This window comes from Vipera ursinii (assembly GCF_947247035.1).
Source record: "Vipera ursinii genome assembly, chromosome: 3".
NCBI lineage: Eukaryota > Metazoa > Chordata > Lepidosauria > Squamata > Viperidae > Vipera > Vipera ursinii.
This window is the reverse complement of record NC_139516.1, coordinates 23,151,218-23,171,773: the sequence shown is the minus strand read 5'-3', so window position 1 is coordinate 23,171,773 and position 20,556 is coordinate 23,151,218. Positions and strand designations below refer to the sequence as shown.

Genomic DNA, 20,556 nt, shown 5'->3' with positions numbered 1-20,556 from the left:
CTCAGGCTGAATGAAACTGATTAAATAAATTCTACAAATTAGAGCTACAAGATAGAATGTGCGTAGTAGAATAAAGCATACAAAATAAAAAGATCTACAATCATGCTAGTACCATTTTGTTGTCAGCAATATACAAGTATTACAAGCTGAAAAAAACAAACTTTACAGTGGTAGGAGTTACTTTGGGAGTCCTTATCTGCTACTAAAAATTGCATTAAAAATTCTTCAGTCCATTCCAGAGATGGAATTAGAAGAGGCATGAGGAGTGCCTTGTGTATGTCCCAAAATTCCAATGTAATACAATATGACAGTGTTTCAATATTAACATCATTACAAGGGCAAACCCTTTCTGCTTATGGAATTTTACAAAAAAAATTTCCTCCAACTCTGCTGATGGTATAATATTGAACCATGGTAATGTGAATGCTTGTTGAAATTTATTGCTTGAGTTGATCAGCGTATGTTACTGCTTTAAAATGTGCATTAATGTATTCTAATTGTACCCTAGAGGGGAGTTTACTATATTTTGATTGTAACTGAGCAAGATGCTATGGGAGACAAGCAGTTCCTCAAGTAACCAGGCCCATGCCATATAGGGCTTCATAGATGACCACCATCTCCTTGAATCACACTCTGGCAACTGGCAATTAGAGGTGTTACACGAGCATATGAAGACATACCCATCACTGCCTGCACTACTGCACTGTGGACCAGCTGAAGCTTCTGGGTCATATTCAAGGGCAGCCCATGTAGAAAGAATCGCAGTAGTCAAGCCATGGTGACCAGGGCATGAGTGACTCTCTTCCCTGATCTAGAAAAGAGTGCAACTGGTGCACCAGATAAAGTTGGGCAAAAAACATCCTGGCCACAAGTGCCACTTGCTCATTGTGATTCCAGAGGATCTCAAATTGCACAGCACCCTTGAATGATGAAGTATTGCCCATCTAATGTCAAAGTTGGAATACCCCCAAATCTGGGTGGTCCAAAGATCTTGAACCACTCAGTCTTTGCAGGATTGAGTCTAGGAAGGTTTCTTCCCAGCAAAACCTGCACATTCTCCAAATTCTGGACCCAAACCAAAACAGTATCACTTGGCCAGCCCAAGTTGAAAGATATAATTTGTTGTCGTAAGCATACTGATGATAGAGAAGCCAAAACCAGTGGATTATTTCACCCAGCAGTTTCATGTAGATGTTGAAAAGGAGAGGAGAGAGAATAGAATCCTGCAGCACCTGACAAATAAGGGAACTAGAGGACGATCTCTCCCCACCAATGCTGATTGGAGCTGGCCCTAGAGAAGAAAGAGGGACACCCTCAATGCTCTCAATTCCCAACCCACAGAGCTGGCTCAGAAGGATACTATAGTCAATGGTACTGAAAATGATCCAGAGATCAACAAGCACAAGGATGGAATCACCATCACTTTGCCACAGGTCAGAAACAAGTGCAACTAAAGAGGTCTCAATACCAAATCCCAGCTTGGAAACGGATTGAAATGGATCTAGATCACAGGTGTCAAACTCGCCACGACACGTGACGTGTCACGATGTATCATGACTTTTTTTGCATTGCCAGAACTGGGGTGGACACTGCCCCCGGATAATGCAACTGGCCCTTGGTTGGCAGTTCGATACCCCTGATCTAGATAATCCATTTCCTCCAAGATTCCTATCAGCTGCAGACCAATCACCACTTCAAAAGTGGTGATACTTAAAAGTAGGGAATAACTAAAGCAAACATTTGAACACTGAACAAAAATTTATCCTGACTCAAATACCACTGAACAACAATTACAAAATCAAAGGAGATTCATTACTAGAAAGAAAATATTTAGGGATGCCAAACTCGAAGAGATTCAGAAAAATTGTGAAAATGGAAGACCCCCCAAACCATAGTAGAATAGTAGAACAATGCAAATAACAATTGAAAACATAAAAGAAACAGCTAATGTGAACTATAAAAAGTGATAATTTAGAAGAAGTAGAAAACTACTACAGGCCAACACTGAAACAACCTATGAATTGGCCTTCCCCTCTAACCTCTCAACAAGAAGAATAAAAAAAAGAAAATTATAGCAAATACAGAATTACCACTAGAAAGACAAAGACTGCCAGCATTGAAAGTGTCCAAGAAAGACCTGGCATATATGATGAAAAAACTGAATAAGCTGGTTGCAAGTATTAAAATGACATCTATCAAACAGACCAATCAGCTTGCCTTTAGTACAGCAATGGTGGTTGCAGAAAACTAGTTATCAAAATTTGAAAAAGCAAAATCATATTCAATCCCAAAGTGGAAGATCAGACTGGATGCCAAAATAAAGAAATTAAGATCAGATGCAAGTAATTTAAAGAACATGAAAGAGCAAAAATTGAAGAATGTAAGGATCAAGACAAGCCTAATTAACAAATGTTGACTTGGCACCCAAAAATTGAAGAAGCTTTGGAAATTATAAAGAATCAAATAACAGCAGTAGCAGGAAAAATTGAATGCTATGAGCCACAAATCATCCAATTTAAGCAAAATCAGCTATTTCAGTCAGACCAGAGGCAATTCTACCAAAATATAAATGGCAATAGAATTTGTGAAAATAGAAAACCAAACAAAAAAGAAATAATCCAGTTTTGGAATGGCAACAACAATACAGATGTAAGAAGATTTAAGAGCTCGATTATAAGGTTGACTTATATTATATTATATTCAAGGTTGACTCAGCCTTCCATCCTTCCGAGGTAGGTAAAATGAGGACCCAGATTGTTGGGGGCAATTAAGCTGACTTTGTAATAATGCCGGTTGGGGTGTGTGTGAAACCCCTAATAAGCAGGCATATACATAGAATGAAGGCTACTGCTAAGCTTGTAAGCCACCCTGAGTCTTTGGAGAAGGGCGGGATATAAATGGAATTAAAATAAAATAAATAAAATATAAGAAAGTTGAATTTCTAGGACAATTTTCCACATCTACTGTCCTTATATCTATCTATCATATCTATCGTACTCCGACAATGGATGGGCTAATTCAAGGTCATGGAAGTTTTATCCATCAGCTTGAGGGTTGAGGAGAGTATCTAAAAGTTTACCTCCTGTGAAGTTTTGTTCCATGTAGTCAATTATTTGATTGTAGTCACTGATTATATTATCTCCATGGATGATGACAGGGACCTCTTCCCCAAGATTGAGGCGCATAAACCAAGGTTCTTTGTGTTCAGTCAAGGGCATGCTCACATCTCGTTCTTCACAAGGTAACCCTTTTTCTGCAATGACCAGACGGACCTGGGGGGGGGGGGAAACAGATGAAAAAGATATGCAATTAGTGTGCAAAGTGCAGCTACTAGTATTCACAAATAAATTGAAAGAAAGAATTGCAAGTGGTATGCAAGCTACACACACGCGCACACACACAATCATATCAACTGTTTTCTCAGAGTAGTCCTCCACTTCATATGGTCTTTATGATGTTACTAATATATCTGGGCCTAGCACTTGGCATTCATGAAATGCTTAGCTCATAAGAATTTATTCTAGCAGTAATTAACTTTTTTATTATTTTTTTTATAATTATAAGTGAGGTAAGCAGATTTCTGACTTGTGGGATCTATTTTGATTTTGTAAAGAAAATGAATAAATATAGTGTATGCCATTATAAAAGATTCTGATGGGGGAAAAAAATCAAATTAATACAAAAGTATACTGAATCCAGAAATTCATTTTCAGCCCAAGAATTGCCATGACTTCACACCTTTAACATAAAAACCTGTTCGTGGTTATTCCCATGTTTTTATCTCAGCAGGGGAGAGAACAGAAATAACTTCACGGAGATCACTAGTGTCAAAATGATAAGTACAACAAGGTAATCAAAGCCTCAGCCTTTTACATGACTAGGATGCATGCAGCACATGATAAAAGGGGTAGAATTTCAGTTGACTGGTCACTTCTGCCAGTGAGATGCTGTTGACCTCTTTTAGAAGATGTCCCTGGAGAGAAAAGTAATTTTGTTGCCACTGTTGTTAAATAACAGGAACTTAGTAGATTTCTCAAGATACAAATAAGAAATGGAATCTATGAAAGTGAATGTTTATATAGCCAAAACAGTACCATGACATAATTTGTTATGTTGTAATTTATACATCATTCTCTCTTTTTCTTCTTTGGAATATAAAATATATTATTAGACCAAAAGGTTTTTGATAGCATCTACTTAAGAGGAGACACTGTAGAAATGGACACCAGATAATACACAATTAATTTCATTTGTGCAGTAATATTTTAGCCACAAATCCAATCATATATTTAGCTAAATTTCCACAAAAGGAACAATTATAGTAGTTGGATTAATAGATACACAAATAGAAAACGGGTAGACTAAGAAGTGGGTGGATGTAAAATCTGGACTATAACATATTTTAAAAGTTCTTAATTATGCAAAGATCTACCTTTCTTGAGAAGTTATAATCCTGAGAAGATTAAAGGTGAAAGAAAAGAGAAAAAGAGGATGGCCAGCAGCAAGATGAATGGTTGTGATTACAGCAGTGATGGTGCAATATTGGAAGACAGGAGAAGAGCCAGTCTGGAAACTGACCATCCTGGAGAAGGTTTAATCTGTGTGATTGTTAAGAGTTGACAATGACTTGATGGGACATAAGAAATCACTTATAGTATTTTCCTGTAATTGTGTGTGCGTGTGTGGTTTATTTGTACTGAATATTAATACATGTGTAATTTATAATTTAAGGGACACGGTGGCTCAGTGGGTTAGGACACTGAGCTTGTCGATCAGATGGTCGGCAGTTTGGCGGGTCAAATCCCGAGTGCAGCATAACAGAGTGAGTGTTGTGATTCAGGGTCAGCCTGTGGGTTCGGCAGTTGGGTCGGACGACTCAGAGGAGGAGGGGGGTGTTGAAGACCTTGCTGAGGGGGTTGAAGATCTTGCTGATGATAGCCCTCAGCCAGGCCCCTCCCACTTGGTCACCACGGAGACCCAGCTGTGTGAGCCTGACAGTGTGGATGAAGATGACCCACAGCTGGCCCTGTTCAAGGACGCCCGACGCAGGAGGCAGTCAATTAGGAGTAAACAGAGGAAGGCAATGGGGCTCCTCGGAAGGAGGCAGAGAGAAGCCACGCCCTGAACTCTATATAAGGGGAATGTCTGGGAGGGCTGGTTTGCTGAAGGCAACCGCTCGGATGGTTCATGTTTCTTTAAGCTTCTGTTTCTTGGTTCGTGTCTTGTTTGTTTTTGTTGCAATAAATTTGGCAAGCGTATTCCAGCCTCTTGCCGTTTGTGGAGGGGTTGTCCCTGCCTTTTCTGCAGGGGCGGTAGCAGGCTGGTACAGAACAGTGAGTGCCTGTTACTCGTCCCAGCTTCTGCCAACCTAGCAGTTCAAAAGCATGTAAAAATGCAAGTAGAAAAATAGGGACCACTACGGTGGGAAGGTAACAGCATTCCGTGCGCCTTTGGAGTCTAGTCATGCCAGCCACATGACCATGGAGTCGTCCTCGGACAAGTGCTGGCTCTTTGGCTTTGAAACGGAGATGAGCACCGGCCCCTAGAGTTGGAAACGACTAGCACGCATGTTTGGGGGAACCTTTACCTTTACCTAATTTATAATTTAATTTTTCATTAGATGTGATTGATACCTAGAGTTAAAATACATTTTTGATTTGTATTCCAGCAATGCTAGGTCCCACTTGAAGTCCCCTTTGCTTTCACACTATTCCATTTTAATAGAGAAATAAATTATACAGCACAACAGATGTTTAAAATAAAGAAATAGCTGCCCATTGCATATTCTCCATCCAGGGATTAGAGAGCTGAATGATAGTTGCTATCAATTCATAATGAGGAAGTATACGTTAGGCATTTTCCTACATTTAGGTTAGCTGCCTGAATGCTAATATCAAGGGAATACCTGTACCTTGGCAACCATATATTTTAAAAGCTTCCTCCATTCTCTCCTCCAACATTCTCCTTGCTAATTAGTTAACATGTTATTTCCGGCCAACTGAGGTTAAATATATTTAATCTTCCTCTGCCATCTATCAACCTTCATGCTTTATTAATCAGTAGTATTCTCTGCTCTCTACCTATTAATGAAGATAGCTGAACAAAAGTAGGAATCATGTTTTTCTTATGCTCAATGCTACTCTAGCACAACAAAAATATTGCTTATATATTTAATACCATTTTTCAAAAAGGAACTAAAGCTGTTTTGCACTTAGTTCAATAAAGAAATCTAATTCTGATCATCTTCATCATGTAGTGCAGCGTTTCCCAACCTTAGGAACTTGAAGATGCGTGGACTTCAATTCCCAGAATTCCCCAGCCAGCTATGCTGGCTGGGGAATTCTGGGAGTTGAAGTCCACGCATCTTCAAGTTCCTAAGGTTGGGAAACGCTGATGTAGTGGATGACACCCTGTATTTAAAAATCTATTCTTATATGCAGTATTTACTTATTTGATTTATACTCCAGCTTCCTATGTTGGTGAAAATGTACGGTAATTGGTCTCAAATTATTGCATTTTAAAATGCGGGTGAAAAAATTCTAAATCTAAATATTCTTCCAATTCCAAAATTCCTTGATCAAAATCAATATCTGAAGGAAAAAGTTAAACTAGAATCTTTATTTCTTAAGATCCTTTCTATCCAGTCAGAGAAGATGCTGATGTTATTTTTGGCTAAGCCCCCAGCATTTAGAACTCACTAAGATAACTGCTTCATGCATGAGAGTAGATTAAAAAAAAAGAAAAAGATGAGGACTGAAACAAGAAATATACCCTTCACTCACTCTTTGGCAGTGTTTGAATTAATCCGTTTTGACAGATGGACACAGAAGGGGACACATTTCTTTGAATTCTCCTCTCTGTAATGTAAATCTCCAGGCTTGCTTGCTTTCCTTGCCTCACCTTTTAAGATAATACCTAAATATACATATGCATACATACTTACATACATACATATAAATCATGTTTCTTTGGTTTAACAAATAGAAAATTGGCAAAACATAATGTAGCTAAAGAGGAGAAAGGCAGTTCCATCCACAGTGGTCATTTACTAACTGCATCAATGAGCCACATACCCTGAATTCTGAACTGGCACCCCCCAAAAAAACCATGTGATATCTTTAAATATGTGTCCTGTGTGCTTTTGCAGATGGCGATGTGCATGTGATACAAAACTGCTGAGAGATTTAGACTGATTTTGTTTAAACACTTTCACCATCCAAAGAGATGGGCTGCCCATTCCCTGAACTGTGCATTTTCTTTTTTCAAAAAAATTGAGTCATCCGGTTTGTTGCCTTTAAATGGCAAAAGCAATGGATATGGATAAAGTCTTTAAATTTGCATATTGTTATATTGATGTTTTGTTGCTAGATTATCTAGATTTGGGTGCATTTTATTTGGCTTTGCCAGAGCACGGTTTCTTCATTCCTTCTCACTGGGGCTCAGATCTGCAGAGGCAACAAAGATATAATGCACATTCTTTCACCGCCCACGCGGCCTGAGAGGATTTGGGGGTGGGGGTGGGGAATACAGTTCAGCTATATTAACAAGCGCCTCTTCTTACAGTTTCTAAGATGAGGGCTCATCATTGTGCTCTTAATTGCTGCATGAACTGCCACTCCAACTAGTTTTATAGAGGACGGTGTCCTCTTGATTCTGCCTTCATCTCACCTTCAGCCCATTATAGAGCTTACGCTTCTCTTTAGCCATTCCAGTTTAAAAGTAGCATTTTCCCTTTTCTCCTGACTCCGTTTTGGCCAGAAATACGATGTAGAATGCTGGTTGGTGACTTTTGGCTGATGCATCCAGACTCTTATGCCTTTGGAATGTAGGGATGAGAGACTTTGTTTCCATAGAATCAACTGCCAGGCCTGACTCACACTTTCCAAAGTATTTGTTGGCAGTTATTCGTGCTCCTTTTAACAGGGTTTTTCTGTTTTTTGAAATAGAAGTAGACCTGTGTTAAAAAAAATAAATAAATCTAGCACTAGTCTTTGCTGGGGTACTAGTTCCTGAATGTGTGACTCATGCACGTGTCTCTTGCTCAGTTTCTGCAGATATGAGGGTAACTCCTATTACTTAACAACATACAATCTTCTTCTTAAATTGCCTCCATTTGCCCACCCCACCCCGATTTCTTATTCCGTGTTTTCTCTCTCTCTCTCTCTCTTTTTTATCTAAATCCCCCCAAGATCCTCTTCTTGCTCTGTGGATGATGTGCAGACATACATCTCTCTCTCTCTCTGTGGGCATGTGTCTTACTTGAGCTTTGGAGAGCAGACAGTGCCATCAGGAACTTTCTCTTTACTCCCTTTGATAGATTTCTTCAAGAGGCTTACTACTGTGCTCTTTAATAAAGGAGGAGGAATGAGGAAGTGAGAAGGAGCTCTCCCACTTTTCAACATGGAAAGAGCAACTATCAGGCTACTTTTCTGGGCACAGATTTATTTGCACTTTCTAAAGAGCACTAGACCTATGGCCAAAAAATAGCCAGTGCAACAACTCACAGGTGTAGGGTGCCTCCACACGTCGGGCACCTCAGGCAACTTGAAAGTGTGCTAAAACTTGCATCTCAGTTGCAAGCTTGTACTCACTCAAGCCTGTTCCACCCCATGTTAAGAAGAAGCAGTCATTTTTCCTCCTAGCAGAGGATACAGGTAGTCCTCAACGTACGACCACAATTGAGCCCAACGTTTCTGTTGCTAAGTGAGACAATAAATTTTGCTCCATTTTACAACCATTCTTGCCACAGTTGTTAAGTGAATCACTGCAACTGTTAAGTTAGTAACATGATAAGTGAATCTGGGTTCTCCACTGACTTTGCTTGTCCGAAGGTCGCAAAAGGGGATCACATGACCCTGGGACACTACAATTATCATACAAATGAATCAGTTGCCAAGGGTCCAAATTCTGATAACATGATCACAGGAATGCTGCAACAGTCACAAGTGTAAAAAATGGTCATAGATCACTTTTTCCCCAGTGCTAATGTAACTTCAAACAGCCACTAAACAAACAGTTGTAAGTTGAGGACTGCCTGTACTCATTGAGAGGAAAAGACTGCCCCCCCCGCTCAGTGAAACCAGGGGGAATTCAGCAATCCTGCCAATAAATTGTTCCACATTAAAACTGTAAGGACAGGATTGCTTGCCAGCTTTGTTTCTGAGGTAGGATAGGGCTTGTCGTATAGGTAGGATAGGCAGCACAATTTATATTGACACACTTTTCTGCTGACTTCAAACAATAAGGAGAGCTGCCAAAGCGATGAGAAATTTCAAGGGTTTATTCCTTAGGACCGTGGTGGCGAACGGCACGCGTGCCACAAGTGGCACGCAGAGCCCTCTCTGTAGGGACGCAAGTGGTCACCCCAGTCCTAGGCCTTCAGCTGGGTTTTATAAAACCTTTTTGCTTTAGGTCTCCACCGCCATGTGCAAAAAAAAAAGGTTCAATCAATCAATCAATCAATTTCAACTTCTTGCGGGGAAAAAAAAAAGATCTCGCAAAGTTGGAATTGATTGAACTTTTTTAGTCCCACCCATTCTGCCGTTACCACTGCAGCCACGCCCACCCAATGGGCCACGCCCACCTGGCACCCGACGATACATAAGTGGGTTTTGGGTTGCAGTTTGGGCACTTGGTCTCTAAAAGGTTTGCCATCACTGCCTTAGGAGCTGTTACTAAAGACTGAAGGCCTTCTGTGTATTAAAGATAATCTGCATGACCCAAAGGAGAGATCCTGCATGAGCACTCCTAGGCCTCCTGCTTCCTAGCAATCTCTAAGAGAAAACCAAATGCTGTCAGTTTTCTGGCAGGGAACAAAGCCGGTTCCACCTTCTTTTTAGGCTTACTTCCAGATCTGCAGCACATGGTTTTGCTACACACACACACACACACACACACACACACACACACACACACACACACACACACGTCATCCCCCAGAATGCTCAGTAACATAAGGAGCTGCCAGGATCAACAACTGAGGAGAAGCCATACAGGAGCCATCTCCTCTGACTTTCTGCTTCTCTCTGGTGTTACTTAAGGAGGCTAATGCCTCCTTAAGTAACACCAGCTGCCTGCAATTATTGCAGGTTCGCATCCCACCAGGCTCAAGGTTGACTCAGCCTTCCATCCTTCCGAGGTAGGTAAAATGAGGACCCAGATTGTTGGGGGCAATAAGCTGACTTTGTAATAATGCCGCTTGGGGTGTGTGTGAAAACCCTAATAAGCAGGCATATACATAGAATGAAGGCTACTGCTAAGCTTGTAAGCCGCCCTGAGTCTTCGGAGAAGGGCGGGATATAAATGGAATTAAAATAAAAAAATAAAAATAAAAAATTAACCTGATGCAAGGGGCAACTCTCCCAACAGATTGTCATAAATCTCTTCAAAAGATCTTAAAAGAGATCTCTGAAAACATGAATCTAGTATACTGTAGTATATGCCTGGGGCAAATCATTTTAGCTTTCTTCCAGCTTCCAACAAAATAGATGAGAGAAAAAAACAGATCTCTGCTCTTTTATTTGAGAAAAACAGACACGACTGTAATAATTTGCTTTCAATTATTGTAAAATCTCATTCTCTAAAGATGTACAGTAGCAGTTTCCCTTTTAGTAATTGCTGTATTCAGAAAATGAAGGTTGTTGCTTATTAGCCAAATTCCTTGAATGCAACTCTTTCCCATCACCTCCCACTCTAAAATAAATGATCTTTTTGCCTAGCAACTACTTATTTTGACTATCTTCCTCCTGGGGACTGCTTCTGTCATGGATACTTCCTACATATTTCTTTATTTCATGTTATTTTAACCTGGGAAATACCACAACGGGCGTGGGAATGAAGTCAGACAAAGTAGCCTAGTCAAGGCAGTCAGATTCCTGAAATGAGACCCATCTCATTGCTATAGCTGATCACCTTGTCTGTGAAAGTGGTATATCACTTGCCAATGACTGGTAACAGAAGTAATCTTGGCAAGGTCTTAGAAAAGATCTTATAGGCTTGTTTTCCTAATCTTAAAAAACCTAAGAATATTATTAAATTTCACAATACCACTTCACATTAATAATCCCCAGCACATCATTGGATCTACTAGATCAGTGATGGTGAACCTTTTAGAGACTGAGCATGCTTTCCAGAAGCTGCTTTTCAATACTGTTTATTTCTCAGAGCTTTCAAGACACTGAATACAAGCCAATTATGAGGATTTGGACTAAAGGTAATGAGATGAAATAAATACCTTGGCACATATTATCTGAGCAAAGCGTATCCAACAAAATGAGTTTCAGTGTGGAGAAAAGCACATTTAGACAGGAAAAATCAAAGGTACAAGTACAGATTGGGTGAGAGCTGGCTTAAAAACAGTAATTGTGAGAGGGACCTTGGAGTCCTAGTGGACAATCACTTAACCATGAACTAGCAGTGTGCAGCCGCCGCCAAAAAAGCTAATACAATCCTAGGTTGTATAAACAGAGGCATAGAATCAAGTTCACACAAAGTATTAGTACCGCTTTATAAAACCCTAGTAAGACCATACCTGGAATATCAGAAAAAAGATGTTGAGAGTTTGGAAAAAATTCAGAGAAGAGCAACTAAGGTGACCAAAGGCCTGGAGACTAAAACATAGGAAGAACGGCTGCAGGACTTGAGTTTGGCTACTCTAAAGAAAAGAAGAAATAGGGGAGTCATGATAGCAGTATTCCAGTATTTGACGGGTTGTCACAAAGAAGAGGGGTGTACGTTATTCTCCAAAGCACCAGAGGGCAGGACAAGAAACAATGGTTGGAAATTGATCAAAGAGAGAAGCAACCTGGAATTAAGCAGGAACTTCTTGACAGTGAGGACAGTTAACCAGTGGAACAGCTTGCCTCCAGAAACTGTGGGTGCTCCATCACTGGAGGTTTTCAAGAAGAAAGGGACTAGACAGTCACTTGTCTGAGATGGTATAATCCTGCTTGAGGATGGGGCTGGACTAGAAGACCTCCAAGGTCCCTTCTAGCTCTATTCTCTTCTATTATACAGTGACCGCAGTATTGAGCATTCAAAATCCTATTGGTTACAAGCGGTTTAGAAATAGTGCATGATTAGTTTTTTGTCATTCTAATCTAGTAAAAACTTCACACACAGAGACACACACACCAAAAAAGTTTGAGATATTATGAAGTGCTCACTAGACTAATTCTCAAACCAGGCAGGGAAGGAGAGGCGTAGCAACCTCTACATTACAAGATGCCAGTTTTATGATATGAGGCTTAACATCTAAAATCACAAGAGGAAGTTCTGCTTTCTGAGATTTAGGGCAAGAAAATTGAATTGTCTAGGGATCATGTGAGTGTTGGAGCATAAGGTGCTGAACCTCCTTATGGAAGGGCTCTTATGCAAATCAAATTCAGGATAACCTGCTGGTGGAAACTGAAGTTAGGTAGTCAGTCATTGTGCCAATCACTAAATCTAAGACTTTTCTTTTACACTAGGGCTGCCCTGATTTGATGTCCTTCATTTCTGTTATGAAGCCACTTCTGCTTTGAAAATAAATTCTGAATTTAAAAAGGCAATATGTTTAATAAATGCTTGAATAGCTAACCATTTTAGAAGATTGAAAAATCCTTGATCCATGAAACAGCAGTCATTATCTAGTTAGAAGCCTGGTCCAGGAGAATTTGGGTAAAGATAGAAGAATAAGAGTGATAGCATCATAGATTCATACAATTATATATACATGTGTGTATTTGTGTGTGTGTATCATTCAAACCTGTATTAAAATAATAAATATAGTTGAAAGGGATCTTAAAGATCACATAATTAACTCCCTATTCAGGATTCACTAGAGCATCTCTGACAAGTTACTATCTAGCTTGTTTAAAGATGTCTAATGAGAAATAAACTAGCACTTAATATGGCAGCCAGTTCCATGGGTTTACATTATGTCAGGAAATTCCTCCTGATGATGATCCTGAATATGCTTCCTTGTAATTTCAACCAACTGATTTTGGTTTGCCCAAATGGGGCTGTTGAATCCGTTCCTGGAAGCTCTGCAAGCTTGGATGAGGAGGAACCATCTCCAACTAAATCCTAACAAGACTGAATGGCTGTGGATATTGGGCCCACCAGGTTCTAAAGACTTTCCATTCATACTCTTGGATCAGGTGGCCCTTCTCCACTCCTAATGGTGTCCAGTCTGGGGATCCTCTTGGACTCACTGATTTTGCTTGAAGAGCATGTGGCAGCTGTGGCTAAAGAGGCCTCTGTTGGGTACATCAGTTGCACCCTTTCCTAGGCCAAGAAACCCTTCAGTAGTCACTCATGCTCTAGCCACCTGAAAGCTTGGCTACTATAATGTAGTGTAAGTGTTCTTGAAAACCCCAAAGAAGCTTCAGCTGGTCCAGAATGCAACAGTTCAGGCTGTGATGGCAAATCTTGGTATGCCCATATGATATCTCTGCTCCATGAGCTCCATGAGCTGCCAGTCTTCTTCTAGATATAATTCAAGGTTCTGATTATTATCTATAAAGCCCTACAAGGCATAGGGCCAGGTTACTTGAGGGGCTCCTATCTCCCATGGTTTCTTCCTAGTGATGGCAGAGTTGGCACACTCCAAGTCTTTTCAATTAAACAGTGTTGTCTATTGGGACCCAGGAAGCATGCCTTTCCTGTCATGGTCCCTGCTCTTTAAAATGAGATCCCCTTGTGGAAATCCACATGGCTCCACATTTTGAAGATCTGGCTGTATTCCCAGACCTTGTGTGAGATAATTGTGGCCCCTTGGGTAAGCTTTTTATTTTTGTTTTTTTTTTTGTTTATATATTGTGTCTAGATTTCATCTTGCGTTTGGTTTGCATTAACTTTTAATATATTTTTTGTGAACTGACCAGAGTCAGTTGGAGTTGGGCAATGTCAAATTGAATTAAAACAAATAACTAAATGATTACATTCTAGAAGTCTTTTGCATCTAGATATGTCAAGACTCAAAATTCCTAGGACAGATGCTAATTAGGAATTCTAGGAATTGAGGGTTTCAGACATTCATGGAACTTTTTTCTAAGGACCACATTCAGTGCTGCTGTGTAGGCACAACACATGCTTTGCTAATTATCTATTCACATTCTGATTCCTATTCATTTCAAACCCTCTTGATTTTGATATGGCCAAAAACTGATGATACATTAACAGTAAAGTTAGAGAAAATGTGGTTTCTCAAGGCTTCATTGAGGTCACTCATAATCCTAAGAAGCCTTGTAACATGGCACAAAAACCAATAGAAACATCTGCAGAAGCAAAAGAAAATGAAATAAAAGGCAACCATTTAAGCATACTTCCAATGCTTCAATTTTTCTATTTTTATTAAGCAGTCATAGCAACCTGCTTGCAACAGTATTAGATAAATCCTACTGAATGCAAATCATAAGTAGCATTGACTATATTAGACCCAAAATATCAAGGTATAGATAATAAAACATATTTATCAAATGTTTTTAAAATGAAAGCCTGCTTAATGGGAAATAAGGGGCTAGTTTAAAACTAATTCAGGCATATAAAATTAGTTGTTAATTTGTACACAGGGCTATCATATTTCCACTTTTTCATTTCTCTCATAGGAGATTTTAGTTCCTTATCAACCCCATTGCCCATCCCCAAACCTCCTGTTTCTCTGAAACCTAAACATGGACGCAGTGCTTGAGGTCTGGACTGACAATAGAAGTATACAGTGGAACATACACTTCCTATAATTTGACAACCATTCTTCTGGTGCTGCAGACTGACATTGCCTTTGTCTTTTTTCACACTGCTGACGCATAAAGTTTGCAATTAGTTACTGTTCCAAGATCTTTTTATAAATACTGTTACTAAGCCAGGAACGCTCATTTTACAGCTGTGTATGTTTGTTTTTTCTTAAACAGAGGTCTTTGCCTTTGCCTGAAAATTTCTATTATTATTATGGTTGGTTGCACAGTCAAGTAGATGTTGAGGCTGGATTTAGCATTTTTGTCTACCTATCAAGTCCTTCCCAAGGACCTGAAACAAGCGGATATTGTTGTTTAATAATACCAAAAGTATTATCACAGATTGTAAGCTGTTCCGAGAAAGCTGCCTTTTGCAATTGACTGATCATAATTATTTTCAGTATCAATGAAGCGGTATTCAAGTGATGTTCCAGATGTTTTGGGATTACACCCAATGTGGCTATTACTATTGGTACTCTATTTGCTTTCTTTTGCCACAATCATTCTAATTCTATTTTCGGATTTTTATATATTGTGGTTTTCTCCAGTTCCTTTTCTTCTCTTCTGCTGTCTCCAGTGACTGCCACTACCACTATCCAGATTTGTTTTGTCTTATGGACAATTAAGTCTGGGGTGTTATGTGGCAGGTGCTTCTCTGTTTGAATTGTAAAAGTCCCAGAGCACTTTAACTTCTTCATTTTGTATTACTTTGTGTATTTTGTGGCACATGGTATCTCTAGCAGATACAGGTAGTCCTAAACTTACAACAATTCATTTAGTGATGGTTCAAAGTTAAAATGGCACTGAAAAAAGTGACTTATGACCATTTTTCATACTTATGACCATTGCAACATCCATACAGTTACGTGATTTACATTCGGATGCTTGACAACTGACTCACATTTATGATGTTTACAATGTCCCAGAGTCATGTGATTCCCTTTTGTGACCTTCTGACAAGCAAAGTCAGTGAGGAAACCAGATTCACTTAACAACCAGGTTACTAATTTAAAAACTGCAGTGATTCACTTAACCAATGTGGCGAGAAAAGTTGTAAAATGGGGCAAATTCACTTAAAAAATGTCTCACTTAACAAAATAATTTTGGGCTCAATTGTGGTTGTAAGTTGAGGACTACTTGTATACCAATGCACCATTAATGATGTTTGTATTTATTCACTGTCCAGGGTTTTGAGGAATGGATGGATGGCCTCATAAATCTGATAAATAGATACATACATAATAATAAATATATTTATTCTCTGTCTATCCCAGGCATGTCAAACTCGCGATGTCACGTGACATCGTGTAATGTATCGTGACTTTTTCCCATTGCTGGCAATGGGGAGGGCACGGTTTCGTTGTGATGCATCCGGCCCGCAGGCTGGCAGTTTGACATGCCTGGTCTAGCCCATTAATAAAATTTCCATCCAGTGGGAGAAGTATTTGCAACCATATCTGATCTGCAGTTTCTCTACTGATTACAAGAAAAGTATTTGCATATTCCCAACATAGCTTTGTGCAAACTGCTATGAATGAGACTGTCATTAGTGCTATTTCCTAATACTTTTATAATTATCTCTAAATCTTAGAACTTCATGCTATTGATGGCACCAAGGCAGGAAAGGAGGAGAGTAGTTGTGGAGATTTAAGAACGTCCAAATCAAAGAAAAAGTAGAACATACTAATTTGTTTTCAAACTATACTAGTTAATAAATAAAACAATTGTCCAATACATGTTAATTCAGGTATCACAAATTAGCTAATAATGTTCATGAAGAATATTAGATTCTTCAGGGACTTTAATCTCATTTTTTCCACCTTGGGAATAGCTTGCCTTGACTCTCTTCAGTATAAAAGGCAAAGAAAGAGAAAGTCTGCCTGGTTTCCTGCAACAATAGAACTTTAATAGTACTTTCAGAGTTTGTTTCCTGATCTGGTCTGCCTCAAAGAGTTAACAATATAGATTTATAAACTTAAATATGATGTAGAGAAATGTTTCTGAACCTTAACAACTTTAATGTTGATGACCTAGTCCAACCCCCTGCTCAGGCAGGAAACCCTATACCATTTCAGACAAATGGCTGTCCAGTCTCTTCTTAAAAACTTCCAGTGTTGCAGCATTCACAACTTCTGGAGGCAAGTTGTTCCACTGATTAATTTTTCTAACTGTCAGGAAATTTCTCCTTAGTTTCTAGGTTGCTTCTCTTGTTGATTAGTTTCCATCCATTGCTTCTTATCCTGCCTTCAGATGCTTTGGATAATAGCTTGACTCCTTCCAAGGTCCCTTCCAACTCTGTTATTCTGTTATTCTGTAATATAAGTAAATATGATGCTATTGTAGTTGTATTCCTTTGTGAGTTTCTGATTGCCATTGGTTGCTGCAAACTGTTGGATAGGATAATGTTTTGTTCTGATACAGCACAGCTCCTATCGAATTATAGAATAGTAGGGTTTGTTGTTGTTGTTGTTAGCTGCGAAGTCGTGTCCGACCCATCGCGACCCTATGGACAACATTCCTCCAGGCCTTCCTGTCCTCTACCATCTTCTGGAGTCCATTTAAGCTCACGCCTACTGCTTCAGTGACTCCATCCAGCCACCTCATTCTCTGTCGTCCCCTTCTTCTATTGCCCTCAATCTTTCCCAGCATTAGGCTCTTCTCCAGTGAGTCCTTCCTTCTCATTAGGTGGCCAAAGTATTTGAGTTTTAGCTTCAGGATCTGGCCTTCTAAAGAGCAGTCAGGATTGATCTCCTCTAGGACTGACCGGTTTGATCGCCTTGCAGTCCAAGGGACTCGCAGGAGTCTTCTCCAGCACCATAGTTCAAAGGCCTCAATTCTTTGGCGCTCAGCCTTTCTTATGGTCCAACTTTCACTGCCATACATTGCAACTGGGAAGACCATAGCCTTGACTATACGCACTTTTGTTGACAGGGTGATGTCTCTGCTTTTTAGTGTGCTGTCTAGATTTGCCATGGCTTTCCTTCCGAGGAGCAAGCGTCTTTTAATTTCTTGGCTACAGTCCCCATCTGCAGTGATCTTGGAGCCCAGGAAAATAAAATCTGTCACTACCTCCATTTCTTCCCCATCTATTTGCCAGGAACTGAGAGGGCCAGATGCCATGATCTTGGTTTTCTTAATGTTAAGTTTCAACCCAAGTTTTGCACTCTCCTGCTTCACCCGCAACAAGAGGCTCTTTAGTTCTTCTTCACTTTCTGCCATTAGAGTGGTATCATCTGCGTATCTTAGGTTGTTGATATTTCTTCCGGCAATCTTAATTCCAACTTTTGAATCATCTAGCCCTGCCTTTCTCATGATGTGCTCTGCATATAAGTTAAATAGGCAGGGCGAAAGTATACAGCCTTGCCGGACACCTTTCCCAATTTTGAACCAATCAGTGGTTCCATGTCCAGTTCTCACTGTTGCTTCTTGACCCGCATATAAGTTTTTCAAGAGACAAATAAGATGGTCTGGTACTCCCATCTCTTTAAGAACTTGCCACAGTTTGTTATGATCCACACAATCAAAGGCTTTAGCATAGTCAATGAAGCAGAAGTAGATGTTTTTCTGGAACTCCCTAGCTTTCTCCATGATCCAGCGTATGTTGGCAATTTGATCTCTAGTTCCTCTGCCTCTTCGAAATCCTGCCTGTACTTCTGGTAGTTCTCGATCCACATACTGCTGAAGTCTAGCTTGTAGGATTTTAAGCATGACTTTACTAGCATGAGAAATGAGTGCAATGGTGCGATAGTTTGAACATTCTTTGGCACTGCCCTTCTTTGGAATTGGGATGTAAACTGATCTTTTCCAATCCTGTGGCCACTGTTGAGTTTTCCAAATTTGCTGGCAGATTGAGTGTAGCACTTTTACTGCACTGTCTTTTAAGATTTTGAACAGCTCAGCTGGAATACTGTCGCCTCCACTAGCTTTGTTGTTGCTCAGCTTTTCTAAGGCCCACTTCACTTCACATTCTAGGATGTCTGGCTCGAGGTCAGTGACCACCTCATTGTGATTATCTGGGACGTTAAGCTCATTCTTGTATAGTTCTTCTGTGTAATTTTGCCACCTCTTCTTAATCTCTTCTGCCTCTGTTAGGTCCCTGCCATTTTGGTCCTTTATCATGCCCATTTTTGCATTAAACGTTCCCTTCATCTCTCCAATTTTCTTGAAAAGATCTCTGGTCCTCCCTATTCTATTGTTTTCTTCTATTTCTTTGCACTGTTCATTTAAGAAGGCATTCTTATCTCTTCTAGCTATTCTCTGGAATTCTGCATTCAATTGGGCATATCTATGTTTTTCTCCCTTGCCTTTCGCTTCCCTCCTTTCCTCAGCTATTTGCAAAGCTTCCTCAGACAGCCATTTTGCTTTCTTGCATTTCTTTTTCTTTGGGATGGTTTTGGTTGCTACCTGTTGTACAATGTCGCGAACCTCTGTCCATAGTTCTTCAGGCACTCTGTCTATCAGATCTAATTCCTTAAATCTATTTGTCACCTCTACTGTATATTCAACAGGGATATGATTTAATTCATACCTGAGTGGCCTAGTGCTTTTCCCTACTTTCTTCAGTTTAAGCCTAAACTTTGCAAGGAGAAGCTCATGGTCTGAGCCACAGTCAGCTCCTGGTCTTGTTTTTACTGACTGTATGGAGCTTCTCCATCTTTGGCTGCAGAGCATATAGTCAATCTGATTTCTGTGTTGACCGTCTGGTGATGTCCATGTGTAGAGCCGTCTCTTGGGTTGTTGGAAAAGAGTGTTTGCTATGACCATCGTATTCTCTTGACAAAATTCTATCAGCCTGTGCCCTGCTTCATTTTGTACTCCAAGGCCAAACTTGCCTGTTATTCCGCTTATCTTTTGGCTTCCTACTTTAGCATTCCAATCCCCCATGATGATAAGGACATCATTTTTGGGTGTTCGTTCTATAAGGTGCTGTAGGGCTTCATAGAACCGGTCAATTTCATCCTCTTCAGCACTGGTGGTTGGGGCATAGACTTGGACTACTGTGATATTGAATGGTTTGCCTTGGATTCGAACTGAGATCATTCTGTCATTTTGAGGATTGTATCCTAGTATTGTTTTTCCTACTCTTTTATTGACTATGAAGGCTACTCCATTTCTTCTGAGGGATTCTTGTCCGCAGTAGTATACCTGATGGTCATCTGAATTAAATTCACCCATTCCTGTCCATTTTAGTTCGCTGATACCTAAGATGTCGATGTTCAGTCTTGTCATCTCTTGTTTGACCACGTCCAGCTTTCCTTGATTCATGGATCTTACATTCCAGGTTCCTATGGAGAAAAAATCTTTACAGCATCGGACTTTCCTTTCACCACCAGACACATCCACAGCTGAGCGTCCTTTCGGCTTTGGCCCAGTCGCTTCATTCTTTCTGGCGCTACTAGTACTAGCCCTCTGCTCTTCCCCAGTAGCATATTGGACACCTTCCGACCTGAGGGGCTCATCTTCCAGCGTCATATCGTTTTGCCTTTTGGTACTGTCCATAGGGTTTTCATGGCAAAGATACTGGAGTGGGTTGCCATTTCCTTCTCCAGTGGATCACGTTTTGTCAGAACTCTCGGCTATGACCTGTCCGTCTTGGGTGGCCCTGCACGGCATAGCTCATAGCTTCATTGAATTACGCAAGCCCCTTCGCCACGACAAGGCAGTAATCCATGAAGGGGATAGTAGGGTTGGAAGGGATCAAAAGTCATGAATAAGAAAATCAATTAAACTAGGCATAAGAGGTGGCTTCCAAGCTGTTTTTAAAATCTCCAGAGATGGAGAACCCACAACCTCCATAGCATACTATTCCACTGTTACAGAAATATTACTACCAGGATTTTTT

The 20,556-nt window shown here is 40.1% G+C and overlaps 1 protein-coding gene across 2 annotated transcripts in view; it reads right to left on the bottom strand.

The window, feature by feature from the left end:
* Window positions 1–20,556, bottom strand: part of GDAP1L1 (ganglioside induced differentiation associated protein 1 like 1) — a 52,338-nt gene that overhangs the window by 22,554 nt on the left and 9,228 nt on the right. The window contains exons 1-2 of one of the 2 annotated variants that reach the window (XM_083359247.1): window positions 6,783–6,786; window positions 3,080–3,272 (exon numbers count right to left, since the gene is read on the bottom strand). In XM_083359247.1, the coding sequence (XP_083215373.1) occupies window positions 3,080–3,218 (139 nt within the window). In that variant the 5' untranslated portion in view covers window positions 3,219–3,272; window positions 6,783–6,786. Of the gene's footprint in view, window positions 1–3,079; window positions 3,273–6,782; window positions 6,787–20,556 lie in introns of those variants that run through there. The other variant, XM_083359246.1, reaches the window with a different exon arrangement.